This window comes from Simochromis diagramma, unplaced genomic scaffold (assembly GCF_900408965.1).
Source record: "Simochromis diagramma unplaced genomic scaffold, fSimDia1.1 OVJJ01000362.1, whole genome shotgun sequence".
Taxonomy (NCBI): Eukaryota; Metazoa; Chordata; class Actinopteri; order Cichliformes; family Cichlidae; genus Simochromis; species Simochromis diagramma.
The window spans coordinates 202558-221624 of NW_024386815.1; the positions used below are offsets into that span (position 1 = coordinate 202558).

At 43.5% G+C, this 19067-nt stretch overlaps 2 protein-coding genes across 3 annotated transcripts in view; one reads left to right on the forward strand and one right to left on the reverse strand.

Annotated features, from left to right (window-relative positions):
- Positions 1–19067, forward strand: part of LOC120730705 (MORN repeat-containing protein 4-like) — a 35467-nt gene that overhangs the window by 4126 nt on the left and 12274 nt on the right. For both annotated transcript variants that reach the window (XM_040027164.1, XM_040027163.1), the window contains exon 3: positions 12898–13012. In XM_040027164.1, coding sequence (XP_039883098.1) covers positions 12898–13012 — 115 coding nt within the window. The remainder of the gene's footprint in view (positions 1–12897; positions 13013–19067) is intronic.
- Positions 12836–19067, reverse strand: part of hoga1 (4-hydroxy-2-oxoglutarate aldolase 1) — a 62288-nt gene continuing 56056 nt past the window's right edge. Inside the window, exon 7 of the mRNA XM_040027162.1 lies at positions 12836–13065. Within this exon, the coding sequence (XP_039883096.1) occupies positions 13045–13065 (21 nt within the window). The 3' untranslated portion in view covers positions 12836–13044. The remainder of the gene's footprint in view (positions 13066–19067) is intronic.

Sequence of the window (19067 nt, forward strand, 5' to 3'; positions counted from 1 at the left end):
GGGAGTGTGGGGAGCCACAGCCCCGTCCTCCAGGGCATGAAGCAGGTATGGAGGAGATCAAAACTCCAGACATCCAGAGGCCCCCAGAACACAAGAGACCAAGGAAGACCAACAGAGGGGCAGCCGCGCCACTGTCCCAGTAAGAGCTGAGGAGAGTCCCAGATGAGGGCTCACTCAGCAGCCGCGGAGCAGAAGCCAGGGGGAGTTGCAGTGACGCGCCCGTGAGCTCCGCCGGCAGCCAGCTGTGCCTGAGTGACCGAGCCCCAGGCCGAGAGGCCGGGGGCACCCCACCTCCGAAGTGGCCCGAGCGAGCCCCAGGCTCCAGGCCCCGATAAGCGGCCGCCAAGGAGTGAGCCGGTGTGTACCCGGACGCCCACCCCCAGACACAAAGAACCACCAACGCACCGACACCTGAGGGAGTCCGCCACTGGCAGGGGAAGTGGTGGTGGGTGGAGATAGGCCTCCAAACCTTGGAGGGCCTGAGATGTCCCCAGAGAGGTGGCGTCTGATACCCAACCTGACATATAGACACAGACATACAGGCACACACAGACACAAACATCCATTCCCACCCTCATGCTCTCATATGCACTTACTCCACACTCAACCAACATGGAGACAGACATAAAGAGACGCTGTACACACGGTCACACTCCCCAAGCGTACTCTACGAACCGGGTCTAGGTACCCTTGCCCCTGGAGGGGGGAACTGCACCCAGACCCAGGTGGTGTTACCCTTTTCCCTGCGGTGGGGAGAGGCAGACCGCCCCGACTCCGCAGCAGCAGGGAGGCCCCACACTCCAGACCGCAGTCGGACGGCCAACTCCTCCTCCTAGCCCCCCCGCTCCAGCAGGCCGCAGAGAACGGGGGTGAGAGAAGACTCCAAACCTCCCTCCACCCGCTCATTGTAGTGTTGATGCATGTGTGTTCTAAGGTGTAATTAAAACCCAGGAGGGCATGGAGCTACCTGCCAGAGAGCAGCAGGTAAGCGCATAGTCCCTCCTGCTAGCCCTCAATGTCTACGTGTATTCAAAATTGAGAGGTGGGCAACGACGCCAGGGGTGGGGTGTACACCCTGATGGTAATTCTGACTCCGTGTATCGTGCCCACCCCCAAGATCCTATATGTATGCGTAATGAGAGTGTGAGTAATGTGAATGTCTAAGTTGTGGGATAAAATTGAGGCAGAGGCAGCCAGAAGGGGACGGGGGGGGACGGGGGGGGGGGGTAGCCTCCTCTGCACCCTGGTGACATACCCCTACTCCAAGGCCCTACATGTGTGGGTGGTTGTGGTGGAGCGGGAAGAGGGAGGCAGCTGGAGATGGGGAGGGAAGGAAGGGAGGGGCAGGTGACCCCTCGCTGGGGCCAGCTCCCCCGCTGACCCCAGTAGGCACTCCCATACTCCGCGACCCGCCAGGGAAAGGGGGCCCAGGCCCATCCAGACCGGGGCCCAGCGCAGCAGCGCCCCCCGGCCCCACAGAGCCCGGGACAGTCCACCCAACCCCACCACAGAGAAAACTGCACCCACCCCACCATCCACTCTTCTTCCAGACTACATGAGACAATAGACGCCCAGGCTGAGATCTTCCTCCACCTCTCCTGTGTCTCCCCCTCCTGCAGAGAGTTCCTGAGGAGAGGAAAGCTCCTGCAAGGTGTGACAATCTCCCCCACCAGTTGAAGAGCCCCCCAGGCGGCTCGACGCACCGGCGGCACCCCGCGCCAGGGATGGGCCCCCATGCACCCACCCGCCCACAACCCCGGCGACACACAAACCAGGACCCAAGGCCCCGAGGCCCGGCCCGGGCCCCAGCCCAGAGACGGAGCGCCCCCAGAACCTCACGCCCATCCCGGACCCACCCAGGGGCAGACAGGCTACCAGGTCAGTAACCCACGTCCGTCAGCACAGACCCTCCCCTAGCCCCGCTGCACGCAGCCACGAGGAAACAGTCACCCGAGAGCCAAAAGAGCCCCTACCCGGACATGACCGCTACCCCGGGTTGAGCCCCCCAAGGAAGATGCCTCCGGGGAACCCCCCGACGCCCTAAGCCTGTCCCTACCGCCACACCAATCACAACAGTGAAGGCGGGACCAAACTATGACCCCCCACCCCCACTAGGTGATGAAGCTGATCAAAGGAGCCCAGAGCAATTGATCTGATGTGGTGGCAGAAGCTGTATCAAGACTAATGTAATCTAATAGATAATTTCTATATTGGTTAGAATTAAGATTGTTTTTATTTTTCCAGTTCATGAGGACAGTTTTCTTGGCTATGCATAGGGCAGTGAAAACCATATGGGCTATATTCTTTTCTGAAGTGACATTATCTAAGCTGCCTAACAAACACACTAAGGGGGAAGTTGGAATGTTACATTTCAGACACTTTGATAAGTCTTCACATATCTCGCGCCAAAACTTCTGCACTGGTGGACAGAACCAAAGAGCGTGAGTGTAATTGTCTGGTGTATTGCCTTGACAGTGTGAGCAGTTGTTGGAAGATGTAAAGCCCATCTTGAACATCTGATGACCTGTATAGTGCACTCTATGTAGTATTTTGTATTGTATTAATTGCAGACTGGGATTTTTAATCAATTTAAAGGTTTTTAAGCATACCTGAGACCAGAAGTTTTGGTCTAAGCTGACTGATAAATCTGCTTCCCACTTTGCAATAGGAAGGGATATTGATTCATCTAATTTAGAAAGTGTTCTGTATATTTTAGATAATAATTTGGGGGATTTAAGAGTAAGGAAATGTGCCGCACTTGGTGGTGTTTGTAATTCAACTTGACTGAGGTTAAATTTCTTTTTTACTATGGATTTAATTTGTTGATATTCTAAAAATCTTTTCTTGTTGATCCCATATTGTGCAACTAGTCTGTCAAATGGAATAAATTCTGTTCCCTCTAATATATGTTCTAAGTATTTAATTCCTTTACAACTCCATTCTGGGAAATTAATCATATTATTGTTAAGGTAATCATTTTCTGTATAACTTTATGAGGCTGTCACATCATTGTGTGGATTTTGAGTCAACGACTGAAAAGTCGTGTAGCTGCAAAACAAACTCAAATCATCATCTCTCCACTAGGGCTGCACGATTAATCGTTAGAAAATCGCGATCTCGATTCATACTTATGTGCGATCTCATTTCCAAATGACAACGATTTAAAAAAAAAAAAAAAAAAAGACGACGACGATTGTACCGCATTTTGATCCGGGACGTAATCTGCATGAAAACAAGCGCTCACTCTTCCTGCTCAACAAATGACAAGGGCGGAGCCTTATACCACGTGATACAGAAGCTGTGCCGTGTGATGCTAAAATTAGCAGGGGAAAAAAACAACGGAGAGCACGTCAGGGATGACAAGAAAGTGACAGGAGAAAATCCGTCCCAGGTCAACCACCCAAACACCAATAACGGGAACCTTATACAGCGCTTCCCTATACACGTCGAACTTCCGCAGGCACAAAGAAATTACGGAGGCTATCACTTATCACCTGACCAAAGATATGGCTCCCATCAACACTGTGCAAAACGAGGGATTTAGGAAAATGATCAACACCCTAGACAAACGCTACACAGTGCCGTCCCGCAACTATTTTTCTATTGTTGCACTACCTGCTCTATACACGCAGTGTCGAGCAACGGTGGAGACGGAATTTCAAGCAGTACAACATTTTGCGGCAACCACAAAACGTGAGACATTTGTTGTTTTTATGTTTATTTATTGTTTTTATGTTCAGTTTCAACTGTTATGAAGTTGATGTGCAGTTAATAAGTGCAATAAATATTTCTACTGGAAAAGAAAATCGTGAGAGAATCGTGATCTCAATTCTAAGCCAAAAAATCGTGATTCTCATTTTATGCAAAATCGTGCAGCCCTACTCTCCACCACCATGCTGGTAGGAATGGGGAATGAGTACTGGTTCTTGTAAAGAACCAGTTCAGTTCCTTTGGAATTGCTGGTCTGCTTGCCTATCGATCTCGTTTATCGGTTCCACTTGCACTTGCTCTACAATCAGCTGATTTTAGTTTGTGTGCCAGAGGAGGAAAAAGGTGGTGCAGTCTACACCACCTATATGAACATAATTTTTATTTTTATTGCACAAAAGTACAAGAGCTTGATGGTAAAGTTAAAACTGCACCCAGAACTGAAAGAAATGCATTATGCTGTTAACACAACTTTGATGGTTTACAAGCATGCTAAGTATCTGCAGTGATATTTCAGCATCTACAAATGTGGCAAGTTTTTAAAAGATGCTTTAAACAACTAACATTATAAACTGTGCAAAGTTTTATCTACAGTTAGTGTTGTTATGTTAAAGGTAAATTAAATCACACCAAATATTCAGTTTTGAATTTTTGTTTAAAAATCTTACAGCACTTTGAACCTTATAGTGTTACCTTCGTAGTTACAGTACTGTATAAGTGTGTTTACATATAAACTGCAGCCCAAAACGTGTACCTGGCTCCAAATACAAAGTCCACATGATTTATAGCCATGTGACAGTAAGCCCAGATAGCTTTCAGGTAAATTCTTAGCCTCTGAGTGGGCATCACATGTCAGGCCTCTCGCACGCCCCTGGTCAAAACAGTATTTTCAGTAGCAAGAACACGATTGAAGTAAGATAAGATAAGATAAGATAAAACTTTATTAATCCCTCGGGTGGGTTCCTCTGGGAAATTCGGTTTCCAAAAAAGCACAGCACCGACAGAAGTTACAGAGTTACAGAATATTATATATATATATACACATATATAAATACAGAGACAAATATAAATAAAATATACGAAGGGGATAAATAGAATAAATAGGAATAAAAATAAAAATACCAGTGAAATTGCACATTTCAAGTATGGAAGTCTATTGCACCGTTGACTATTAACAAAAGTATTGCACAAAAGGTATTGCACAGTGAGGTGAAGAGGCACTACAGCTTAGTTGTTCCCCCCTCCTTTGTCCTCCTGTTTCCCCTCCCTCTCCCCTCCAGAGAGGAGTTAAACAGTTTGATGGCGTGTGGGACAAAGGAGTTTTTAAGTCTGTTAGTTCTTGTCTTTGGGAGAAACAACCTGTCACTGAACAGACTCTTCTGGTTGTTAATGGCCCTGTGCAGAGGATGCTCAGCATTGTCCATAATGTCCAGCAGTTTTTTTAGTGTCCTTTTCTCTGCCACTGTCACCAGAGTGTCCAGCTTCATGCCGACCACAGAGCCAGCCTTCCTGATCAGTTTCTCCAGCCTGGATGAGTCCTTCTTTGCTGTGCTGCTCCCCCAGCACACCACAGCATAGAAAAGTACTCCAGCAACCACTGACTGGTAAAACATCCTCAGGAGCTTCCTGCAGATGTTAAAAGACCTCAGCCTCCTGAGGAAGTACAGTCGGCTTTGGGCTTTTTTATACAGGTGCTCTGTGTTGCATGACCAGTCCAGTTTATTGTCCACCCACAGCCCGAGGTACTTGTACTTGTTGACCACCTCCACCTCCTCCCCCTCTATCTGAACCGGCAGTGGACCTTCTCTGGACCTCCCGAAGTCCACAACCAGTTCCTTAGTCTTTGAGGTGTTGAGTTGCAGGTGGTTTGTGTGACTCCATGCGACAAAGTTCCTCACCAGACTTAGGTACTCCTCTTCCTGATCATCCCAGATACACCCCATGATGGCTGTGTCATCTGCAAACTTCTGAATATGGCATAATTCAGAGTTGTAGCAGAAGTCAGAGGTGTACAGGGTGAAGAGAAGAGGGGACAGCACAGTTCCCTGTGGTGCTCCTGTGCTGCTGACCACAGTGTCAGACGTGATGTCCTTCAGCCTGACGTACTGTGGCCTGTCGGTGAGGTAGTCGGAGATCCAAGCGACCAGGCAGGGGTCCACCTCCATCCTGTTCAGTTTTTCCTGAAGCATACAGGGCCGGATGGTATTAAAGGCACTGGAAAAGTCAAGAAACAGGATCCTGACCGTGCCTTTTCCCCCATCCAGGTGTGAGTGGGCTCTATGTAGGAGGTACAGGATGGCATCCTCCACTCCGACATCCGCCTTGTATGCGAACTGTAGTGGGTCCTGGGCATGTTGTACCTGTGGTCGGAGGAGGTTGAGTCAGTGCCACCGGTCGGAAGTCATTCAGCTCATTGGGCCGGTTCCTTTTAGGGAAGTGAACCATCTCATGCTGTGTGCTATATGGGGAAAAGAACAAAGTAGACAATATCCAACCCCCGATTGTTCTGAAACTGCTTCAAGTTCAGGTGTCATAATTGTTTATGCCTTTCCTCACATATTTGAGTTTAGTCATACCTAGGCCCCATGAGTATCTTATTTAAAGAAAAACTCCCTTTCCAGGCTTGTATCCTAAATAAGACTCTGCTTGTCGTTGATCTGGGCTACCACCCTAGCTGTCCATCTAAAAAGTTCCCAGTGTGACATAAACACAGAATGGTAAATGGCCTGTATTTGTATTTACTTAGTCCCTAAGGACCCCAAAGCACTTTACACTACATTCAGTCATCCACCCATTCGTGACAGCAAGCTACATTGTAGCCACAGCTGCCCTGAGGCGCACTGACAGAGCCGATTACCGGCGCCACCGAGCCCTCTGACCACCACCAGTAGGCAACAGGTGAAGTGTCTTGCCCAAGGACACAACGACCAAGACTGTTGGAGCCGGGGCTCGAACCGGCAACCTTCCGATTACAAGACGAGCTGCCAACTCTTGAGCCACGATCGCCCCGCCAGAATGGGTACTACTACCTTGCAGTCATTACAGTAATGGATGAACAAATGAAACGTGTAGCTACAGAGCAGGTGTTCATTGAGTTTGGGTGTTCAATAAGCTCATAAATGCATTAATCTGTTACTCCTGCTGGATTTCCTGGATTGCATTTTATCGTCTCACTGGCTTCTTAAACAACACCCCACCGCCACCACCACAGCCCCATGTGCTGTTCTAATGCATTGTTGTTTTCAGTTTGAATCCCCCCCTGAGAATACCTATTAGCTTAAATGGATAATAGGGATGTCAGTAAAATATGATAAAAGAAAGTTAACTCCAGCAGCTTTTAATTAATGTGGGATTTCATGTCAGAATGGAGAGTCTGGAAAGAAGTGGGTGTACTGTAAGTGAGTCACAACAGCAAAAGTACTTTTGAAATGAACCTGCACTCTCACCCAAACAGATTGTATCTAATAGGGGAAAAAACACAGAAAAAGGTGTCAAGCTAAAGTCAGTAAGTAATCTACACACATATGCACATATGGACCATCTGGTGCCAGTGAGCCTGCAGAGACAGGATATCACACTACCTAAACCAGCACTTGTACTATAACAAAAACAGTCAGACAACCTTTAGGGCAAGGTTAAACAAAGAACAAAAGTTTGGCACTGAAGTGTGCATGAGGCTGCGGGAGGAAACATATGTTCTCCGTATGATTAGCAAAAAACTGTTAAACTGGTTTTGGCTGTGATGCACTGATATGCTCGGGTTTTAGTAAACAGCAGGGGTGGATTAAAAAATTTTTTTTAGCTCAGACATTTCAAAGTGAGAAAAAATTAGTTCACTAATAGACGGAGCGCTGCGTTGGCAAGAACTGCTCGGATTTCTTCCAGACATTTTATTTACATGTATATCTAAGTATATATTCAATTTGAATCTTCAAAAAGAGGGCAGCAGCAGCTGATTCTGTAAAAAAAAAAAAAAAAGTTCTACTCCTTTGGAGCAGGGACCTCGTATGTGTTATATACAGTTTGGGGTTTGTTACCAAAATAAGTTAATGAAATCCTTTGAAGAAATGTCCCTATCCTAGTGAGTAACATATCAACGAGATCTTCCTTTTAATGTTTAAGTACCCACACAAAGTTGAAAGCAAAGCTTTCTGCAGCGATCAACATAGAGATCGCTGTTTCTACTGTGGAAACAGGTTTGTAGGATTACAATTCTACAAGCCAGCTCTGCTTTGGTTACCTGTTGAAAATCAGGCTCTGGCTCCTTGGCCGGTGTCAGCATCCACTCAGCTTTAAAATCACTGGTTTGGCACACAGTCTATGCAACTGACCTGTTATTAGCAGCTGTCCTGGGCACAGTTTGCTCTTTATTATCACATTTCATTTGTCTTTTCATGTAACACAAATTCAGGTGTCCATTTTTGAGATTATATACGTTGTAGATGAATTTTCCTTCTTCCACCGCAGAAACTAAATTTAGTTGATTGTAGCGCCAGCATGCAGGAAAAAAAAGGCATGTGTTATGACTTTTTTTCTATTTGCCTAATGTGCAGATAATTGAAGAACCATTATAATGCAAGTAGTAATGTAATTACTGAATTTAGTATAGCAATATGTTACATTACTGCATTATAGAAAGTTGCATCCATAATTAATGTGTGAGCCCAAAGCTCAGGCTCCAGACAACTCAAAACACTATAATTTCAGACATTTTTTTCTACTATTTAATATATATGATGTCACAGAGAGGATATTCCTAATATGGTCAACTCAGCTAAAACTGTAAGCACAGGAGGGCCATCTAGCTGCTGTTGAAACTTTCTATCTGTGAGTGCCAGCCAATGCGAATAAAGTTGTCTAAATGGGAGGAGCTAAAACAGCTTAGATAAATAGACAGTGAATGAAATGTAGGGCTGCACCAAGGCCCAGTATAGGATAAATAAGGATTATCTGAGCTGTAAATCCTGAAAATCTACTCTACTGGAAGGCAAGAATTGAAAAAATATTTAATTTTTGCCCAAGCTAGTTTGTTCTTCTTAGAACTTCTCGAGTGTTAAATCACTTCAGTTTCTGGTCACTTTTAAAAACATAGTTAATATTAAAGTTAATATTTACAACACAGATTGTGATGAAAATCATGTAGTCATGGTCACAAGGTCCACATTCTTTTTTAGCTTCAGATTCAAAAACATATTGCAAAATATAAGTGGAATGGTCACCCTTGACCTTTCGACCCCTTATCTGTAGTAAAATATTACCTTGCACCTTGTTTTTATTGATATTTCTACTATACCCAAAGCATCTCGTTCTTATCTTCAGCATAAGCCAGATGAAGATAGTACCTTTACCAATGTTACATAAACAGACTTCATATACACTTTGCGCATTCTATTTATTTTAACTCGAAAATTTCTATTAACCCTGCTGAATTGGTGCAATAGGATGCAATTGGGTTTTGATCGCCGTGTTGTCATAAACACAGACTGATGCACGTTGCGCATCCTGTCTCTGCGTCCATGCATGCAAAGTCACTGTTTGCACACAAACATGTAGGTGTGTGTCAGACAGAGGTCTACGGTGTCACATGAATAATTCAGCGGTGCGCTGGTTGAACATAGGCCCGGGAGCTATCAGGTTACAGGAAGTAGGTTGGGTGCATCCACAACACAACAGCCAAGGCACAGCCAGAAGCCATTTACTACTGTACTTTGCCCATGTGGTCATTTAACATCTATGCATTACCGCTATTGATTGACATAAAAGCCGGACAAATTCAGCTAAACCGTAATTAGCTGGAGACCATGACCCAACATAAGATTGGAGAAAGGCGTTACAAAGAAGCTGAACAGCAGATTAGAGTCTGGAGGGATCAAATTGGAGGAGACAGAGGAAATTACTGTCCCTTGCCGCAGCTGATAATCTGTACCTTCATTTAAAAAAAAAGAAAAAGAAAAGAAACCTTCATAGTGGTCAGCAAAACACTGACACTGCTACCACTCAATTTCATTCTATAACACAGCTGTTGAAATTCTTGGTGGGAGATGCTGCTGTTGGCACACCGCAGCCTCTTTGACACCTAACAGATTGTTATATTTCAGCGGCTAGTCTGTGAAATTTCTGCCTCAGGGTCTCACTCGCTTGTCAAGGTTCATGGAGGCTGAAGAGTTGGATTTAAATTACTGCTGGCCGTCTTCTGTATTCATACTGTTTGCTTTATGATCTCCAGCTAATACACGCGCACACACACACCAACATATATATATATACATATTTTGAAAATCGAATGCAGAATTCCAGATTTAGTTTCAGCCAAATTTCCTCTCCAAATCTCCCATGAAAACCCTGCTAAGATTAGGCAGAGAGCAGCACTTTAAGCAGGCCTGACAGATGGACTGCCCAATTTACCCATGAGCTGTGAGTAAGGGACAACACTCACTAGCCCCACCCCTGCCAACAGTTCGTTTCCCCTTCAATATATGAAGCCCCCAATCTTCCACTCTTCTCTCCACTCCACCAGTTTCTTGCCACTTGAGCTCCCATTAAATCCTCTTCCTCTGCCATGAGCATACCGGGACCTCCTCTGCCCGTGTCCAACTGTGCCTCACATCCAGTTATTCTGCTAATTCCCGCTGGGCTTGCTAATAGAGGTTGGCAGGGAGAAATGCTCACTCCTTTTCCCTCCATTTCTTCATCGACTGCCATCCTCCTGATGCTGGAAATTAGTCTGAGAATTAGAGGGAAAATTGGGTCTCACCTCTCAGGGAACATTTTAAGAGGTGAAAAATGAAAGCTAGCAGCTCACCTTTTTGTCTGCTCGCACCAATTATGAATCTCCCAATCTGCTAACTCCAAAATCTAATTAAAGTATAATAACACATCTGCCATCTCTCTTGCGCTCTCTTTTCTTCACTCAGTGACTTCTACTGAAAACTATACAGGTACCAGTGAGGTTTTGAGTCTTCAGTGTTGCATAGTGCAAAGGGTCTGAATGCTTTTAATACATATTTTTGTTTTGTGTAAGATAATTCAGACCAAGTGCATAAATAATTAAAGAAAACAGTGAATATAAAGCAGCGACTGTGCCAAAAAATCAGAGGAGTTTCATGTTATTCTATAAACAGTTTTAAAACAGTAGTTGTGAACAAATGCAGTACTATTTGCTGAGATGCTGCCTCAGCATTTTAATTTAGGAAAAAAAATGAACTACATTTTTGTTGTTGCATTTATTTAAACAAATTGGATACATAGTGTTTTGATTAGTGTATAGACATGACAGTTCTATCAATCTAATTTCTTTCATTAACGTTTGGATTTAAAGTAAATGCCATAGATCTAAAAGATGGGCACAGCCACTATGAGATTACCATTTGGTTTCTGGACTCTCTTTTCAAGGTTCAGTGCATTTGGGGCATTTTTTTGTTGTTGTTTTTTTTTTTTTTCTTTGAGAAGTGACCATATTTGGATGTGATTAACTATGTGCAACAAGGCAATGATGCTTAACCTTCCAAAATCTTCCTCTTTTTACACACAGCAGAGAAAATCAGTGAATGGTAAATGGCCTGTATTTGTATAGCGCTTTACTAGTCCCTAAGGACCCCAAATTGCTTTACACATCCAGTCATCCACCCATTCACACACTGGTGATGGCAAGCTACATTGTAGCCACAGCCACCCTGGGGCGCACTGACAGAGCCGAGGCTGCCGGACACTGGCGCCACTGGGCCCTCTGACCACCACCAGTAGGCAACGGGTAAAGTGTCTTGCCCAAGGACACAACGACCGAGACTGTCGAAGCCGGGGCTCGAACCGGCAACCTTCTGATTCCAAGACGAACTCCCAACTCTTGAGCCACGATCGCCACAAAATGTTTTTGCATTTAAAAAAGAAATTTGAAGCAGGTGTAAATGTAAAAATCTTATATAAATCTTATATTTAAAATTGATACATAAGGATATGCATAAAACCATATTACATTAGGGCAGCAACTTTTGAAGTTTGATATGGATTCTTTGCAACAATATTTGAACAATATTTGAACAGACAAACACAACACTGAGAAATTCTAGCTACAGGTATCAGGACAGCATCCATGTGCCAGGTCATGAGGTCCCCCATTTTCCATCACCGCTTATTTTCATTCAAGAACAGATTATTGTGGAATGTGTGATAGAAAATGTTAAATATCTATGTCTACTCATTTGAAAATATGAAATTTAATTTAGGTCTTTCTTTAGAGGAAACAAAACATTCGTCTTGACCTGGGTCTTCATGTGCAGAAGTCAAGCTTATATCTGTGCAAACCAGCGTTTTACAAATGAACCAATATCCTGTTAAGGCCACTATGTTTAACAGCCAGAACTGTGAAGATATGAGTGAAACTATGCTGTTTTTGTTCCACGGTGGAAGTTCATGGTCATGCTTTTCCTTTAATCCTGTCTGTCATGGTTCCACTTATTCATTTCTTTAGTTAAAGAAATGTCATCTTCTCTCAATTATAAGAGAGAATACAGGATGATATAAACACACGCGATACAATCAGCTCATGTAGGTGGTATGAGCCCTTAATTGTCCTGTTTTCAGGGATAAAAGGACCTTTCAATATCTGTGTCTGTGACCTCTTAGTAACATCCTTTCACACTGATTTTGTTTTCTATCCTTGAGGAAGGAAGCATGGCCTGAAGGTTTGTGTGCCATTTCATACATTGTAGCATTCATTCATAAACAAATTGGAAGCTCTTAGAAGACCAACAAACTCACTCATTTATGAAAAAGCTTTCAGTTTTCCATTCAGTTTTAATTCATAGACGCTTAGTTAAGCCTTCCTAAATGCATTTTAGTTGTGAGGTTGGAAGAGGGCATCCATGAGCCCTGTTTGGTTCTTTTTCAACAAAGCTAATACCATAGCTCATGACCATGAGCCTCCTGGTGGTGCAAAGAGTTAATCCCGAGAGCGTCTTATTAGTATATTTAACTTCAAGTAGGAGATGTAAGGGGGGAAATGTGTGCAAAAGTGTGTAGTAATCAGTGGGCATTTCAAATACTTTTAGCTGTTTTTTTTTTGTTTGGAGGTTTTTTTGTGTGGTTTATGTGATTTTGTAAAAAAAAAAACCAAAAAAACCCTCTCTGCTCGTGTCTTAGATTTTTATTTTGCTGGAAGTGATTGGTGAGGTGATTTTTATCCTCTTGCAGGTCTCCGTCATGGCCTGGGTCAGTTGACCTTCAGCGATGGGACGTGCTACACTGGACAGTTTGAAAATGGCCTCTTCAATGGTTGTGGGGTGCTGGTCTTTCCTGACGGCTCCAGGTTTGTCAGTCACTTTTTGCACACTCTGGTTGTTAAACCTTGAAACTCTGCACCTGAAAATTTAAAACCTGCAAATAAGTATGTCGTACAGGAGATACAACCCCAGCCTCCTCCTGAATGAAACCTGTCTGATTTGTTCCTTCATTACTTCTGTCATGTAAATAATGTACATAATGCTTGTGCTGGTTTTCAGCTTTATTTCCATACTAAATAATCAATGTGAGAAAGTTATACAACAGTAGAAGAGTACAACAGTATCTCAACAGTCTAACTTTGGTGGTACATGTGACTGAAAAAGCTTCTGCACAGAGCTGAAAGAAGGATAGATTTTGTTTCTCTCTCTGCTTCTGTTGATTAAAAATATCCAATCATAAAGACATCGAGAACAATGCAGCTAAATGAGGCATGATGACCACTGCTGTGAGGAAAGGACTGTCACACACAAAAGCTGAGGTGAAAAATCAATGAGAAGATATTCTAGTGCAGACCTACTCTGTACTATGTTACCTGTCTCGCTCTCCGTCCTACAGAGGACAATATCAAGAAATCTGCAAACATTTGTGTTGTTTTAGGAGTTTTTAAAAGTCAGTTACAGGACATGGGTACAATAAACAACAAAGATATTTATTTTTCTTTCTTTGAAGAAGGCCCAAAGGCAGACATAACAAAGTGAGGAGATCGTTCATCTTGGCACGCCACTGAGTCAAGCGCACCCGCCCTGCACGCATTGTTTATTTTCATTACCAACATTGTATTGCCAAATTAAATCTATTGATACAACTGGGACCTCCCCTACGTTTGCTGTACGTTCACACACCTTGTAGAACAGTTTAGTGTGGAAAAAGTAGTGAAGGTGGAGCTGAAAAGCTGAGCCAGAAAAATAATATCTAATAATAATAATATATATATCTAATAATAATAATAATTATATATATATATATATATATATATATATTATATACATATATATGTATATGTATATGTATATTTTATATATATATATATATATATATATATATATATATAAAAAAAACAAAAAACACCCAGCACGCCCCTGCGGGCGGTTTATCCTTCAAGCTCGGGTCCTCTACCAGAGGCCTGGGAGCTTGAGGGTCCTGCGCAGTATCTTAGCTGTTCCCAGGACTGCGCTCTTCTGGACAGAGATCTCCGATGTTATTCCCGGGATCTGCTGGAGCCACTCGCCTAGCTTGGGAGTCACCGCACCTAGTGCTCCGATTACCACGGGGACCACCGTTACCTTCACCCTCCACATCCTCTCGAGCTCTTCTCTGAGCCCTTGGTATTTCTCCAGCTTCTCGTGTTCCTTCTTCCTGATATTGCTGTCATTCGGAACCGCTACATCGATCACTACGGCCGTCTTCTTCTGTTTGTCTACCACCACTATGTCCGGTTGGTTAGCCACCACCATTTTGTCCGTCTGTATCTGGAAGTCCCACAGGATCTTAGCTCGGTCATTCTCCACCACCCTTGGGGGCATCTCCCATTTTGACCTCGGGACTTCCAGGTTATACTCGGCACAGATGTTCCTGTACACTATGCCGGCCACTTGGTTATGGCGTTCCATGTATGCCTTGCCTGCTAGCATCTTGCACCCTGCTGTTATGTGCTGGATTGTCTCTGGGGCATCTTTACACAGCCTGCACCTGGGGTCTTGCCTGGTGTGATAGACCCCAGCCTCTATGGATCTTGTACTCAGAGCTTGTTCTTGTGCTGCCATGATTAGTGCCTCTGTGCTGTCTTTCAGTCCAGCTTTGTCCAGCCACTGGTAGGATTTCTGGATATCAGCCACCCCCTCTATCTGCCGGTGGTACATACCGTGCAGGGGCCTGTCCTTCCATGATGGTTCCTCGTCTCCCTCCTCTTTCTTGGGTTTCTGCTGCCTGAGGTATTCACTGAGCACTCGGTCAGTTGGGGCCATCTTCCCAATGTATTCTTGGATGTTCGTTGTCTCATCCTGGACTGTGGTGCTGACACTCACCAGTCCCCGGCCCCCTTCCTTCCGCTTAGCGTACAGCCTCAGGGTGCTGGACTTGGGGTGAAACCCTCCATGCATGGTAAGGAGCTTTCTTGTCTTTATGTCAGTGGCTTCTATCTCCTCCTTTGGCCAGCCTATTACCCCAGCAGGGTACCTGATCACGGGCAGGGCGTACGTGTTGATGGCCCGGATCTTGTTCTTACCATTCAGCTGACTCCTCAGGACTTGCCTGACCCTCTGCAGGTACTTGGTGGTTGCAGCCTTTCTAGCGGCCTCTTCATGGTTCCCATTTGCCTGCGGGATCCCCAGGTACTTGTAACTGTCCTCTATGTCTGCAATGTTGCCTTCTGGTAGTTCAATCCCCTCAGTTCTGACTACCTTCCCTCTCTTTGTTACCATCCGACTACACTTCTCCAGTCCGAACGACATTCCAATGTCATTGCTGTATAGCCTGGTAGTGTGGATCAGTGAATCGATGTCTCGTTCACTCTTGGCATACAGCTTGATGTCATCCATTAACAAGACTGGCTATGGATATATATATATATATATATATATATATATATATATATATATATATATAGATATATATAGATATATAAAATATACATATACATATATATGTATATAATATATATATATATACAGTGGGGCAAAAAAGTATTTAGTCAGCCACCGATTGTGCAAGTTCCCCCACCTAAAATGATGACAGAGGTCAGTAATTTGCACCAGAGGTACACGTCAACTGTGAGAGACAGAATGTGAAAAAAAAATCCATGAATTCACATGGTAGGATTTGTAAAGAATTTATTCGTAAATCAGGGTGGAAAATAAGTATTTGGTCAATAACAAAAATACAACTCAATACTTTGTAACATAACCTTTGTTGGCATAACAGAGGTCAAACGTTTACTATAGGTCTTTACCAGGTTTGCACACACAGTAGCTGGTATTTTGGCCCATTCCTCCATGCAGATCTTCTCGAGAGCAGTGATGTTTTGGGGCTGTCGCCGAGCAACACGGACTTTCAACTCCCGCCACAGATTTTCTATGGGGTTGAGGTCTGGAGACTGGCTAGGCCACTCCAGGACTTTCAAATGCTTCTTACGGAGCCACTCCTTTGTTGCCCGGGCGGTGTGTTTTGGATCATTGTCAGTGTTGGAAGACCCAGCCTCATTTCATCTTCAAAGTTCTCACTGATGGAAGGAGGTTTTGGCTCAAAATCTCACGATACATGGCCCCATTCATTCTGTCCTTAACACGGATCAGTCGTCCTGTCCCCTTGGCAGAAAAAACAGCCCCATAGCATGATGTTTCCACCCCCATGCTTCACAGTAGGTATGGTGTTCTTGGGATGCAACTCAGTATTCTTCTTCCTCCAAACACGACGAGTTGAGTTTATACCAAAAAGTTCTACTTTGGTTTCATCTGACCACATGACATTCTCCCAATCCTCTGCTGTATCATCCATGTGCTCTCTGGCAAACTTCAGACGGGCCTGGACATGCACTGGCTTCAGCAGCGGAACACGTCTGGCACTGTGGGATTTGATTCCCTGCCGTTGTAGTGTGTTACTGATGGTGACCTTTGTTACTTTGGTCCCAGCTCTCTGCAGGTCATTCACCAGGTCCCCCCGTGTGGTTCTGGGATCTTTGCTCACCGTTCTCATGATCATTTTGACCCCACGGGATGAGATCTTGCGTGGAGCCCCAGATCGAGGGAGATTATCAGTGGTCTTGTATGTCTTCCATTTTCTGATGATTGCTCCCACAGTTGATTTTTTCACACCAAGCTGCTTGCCTATTGTAGATTCACTCTTCCCAGTCTGGTGCAGGTCTACAATACTTTTCCTGGTGTCCTTCGAAAGCTCTTTGGTCTTGGCCATGGCGGAGTTTGGAGTCTGACTGTTTGAGGCTGTGGACAGGTGTCTTTTATACAGATGATGAGTTCAAACAGGTGCCATTCATACAGGTAACGAGTGGGGGACAGAAAAGCTTCTTACAGAAGACGTTACAGGTCTGTGAGAGCCAGAGATTTTCCTTGTTTGAGGTGACCAAATACTTATTTTCCACCCTAATTTACGAATAAATTCTTTACAAATCCTACCATGTGAATTCATGGATTTTTTTTTCACATTCTGTCTCTCACAGTTGAAGTGTACCTCTGGTGCAAATTACTGACCTCTGTCATCATTTTAAGTGGGGGAACTTGCACAATCGGTGGCTGACTAAATACTTTTTTGCCCCACTGTATATATATATATATCTGCAGACAGTTGCTGCTGCAGCTTGCAGACGCACACAACCCACCGCCACCCCAGCTCCTCTATGTCATGTTATTCGTGTTGCCTCTTAGAATTTCCATGGAGAGGTCCAAACAGAGCAATACTGAATAATATAAATTACTGCAGATTGAATAACAATTCATCTAAAATTAGAGTATGTAAGGAGGTGTTTTTTTATTAATAAGGATCTGTTGACTGTTTGCAAATTATCCTTCACATACCTTTTATCACCAACACAAATTGTAAAATTCAGACACTAAAATTAACGGCAGGAAGGTGGCTGAAGGGGTCAGTCTTTTTTATGTCCTTACATACAATGAATAAGTCAATGCACAATTTGAACATTTAGTTTCCCAGTCTCGAAAAAAAGAGAAATAAGTGGAGAAAAAAAATACAAAGCAGATTGTAGCACAATGACCTGTGCAATTGAAAAAGAAAAACCAGAAAGAAAAAAGTTTTTAACCTCAGAATACTTTGAGTGCTTTCATGGCCTCAATATGTTGAGTATTTTATTGTTGGCTGCTTCCTTTTATTTATTCCTCATACATGAATTTTATCTGTATCTCTCTGTTGGCTTTGTCACCCAAGATATTTATAAAAAAAGATGTCAGCCCAATAAAGATTCAGTTAATTCAAGAGAAGGTGAAGTGTTCGAGTAGAGCACGGCATAGGATAAAGAAGGAAAGTATTGCCTGTTCAATGCCATCTGTTGTATTTTTGTTTGGACAAAAAACAACTGATTAATCCTTCAAAGTTCTTTGGAAACACTAAAACATGTATTTCAGGCTAAGTGAATAATATTTAAAGGTTACGTGAATAATAAAGAGAACATATATCTTTTCAGTTACTGCCTGTCGAGTTCTGAGAAGCCTTTTAGTTTAGATGAACTTTGTGCTCAGCTTGAATTCACAGAAGCTACAATAAGTTTAATTAGAAGCCCAGTGTTGTTTGAAAAAGGAGCAAATCTCCTGTTGCACTGCCGGTGTTTTGCGCACTACGTTGCAAATACTTTAAAGAAACAATGCAGAGGAAAAACGCTCAAGAGACTGTTAGAGACGGATTACACATGCAGCTTTTTATTGTCATCCCTCTTATCCTGCTGATTTTTTTTAACCCTACTTTGCTCTCTTGCAGTTCAGCCTTTTGTTAATTTGTGCCTGTTTGACACTGAAGTAATTGTGTTCATGCTGTGTGTTAAAAAGGCTGACACTCTACACTTAGATTCATGCTAAGCTTATTGTACAGCAGTGACTACAATACAGCATGGATCTGATTCTGGCTCCTTCACTGAAATATTGTCTGGTTTAGTTAAACAGGCTGGGTTAGTAGTAACAGTTGTAAACCTGCTCAACATTTGGCAATAAACCCCTTTCTGATTCTGATTCTGATTCTAACAGACTATATGTCGTAAAAAGGTTTGCAATCAGTTATTAAAAAAAGATGAAAAATATCTGACATCTAACATAAAAACTGCAGTTAAATTGTAATTGTCAAGCCTTACTTGTTTTCGCTTTGTTTGCATCTTCAATATATATTTATGTAAATTATAACCAATATCATTATTAGTTTGTGTCAGCGGGGCTTTTGTGAGGGCAGTTTGATTTCACCAACCATTTTCATTTCAATAAGATGTTTTTAGATGTTAGATGTCATGACTCTGGTTCTCTGACACAGTGTTTCGTGTTTTCAAGTTTTGGGATTGTTAATTATTCATTGTTTTGAGTTATGAGAAATGGTTTATGTTCCCAGGTTCTATTTATATGCTTTGGTTTGGC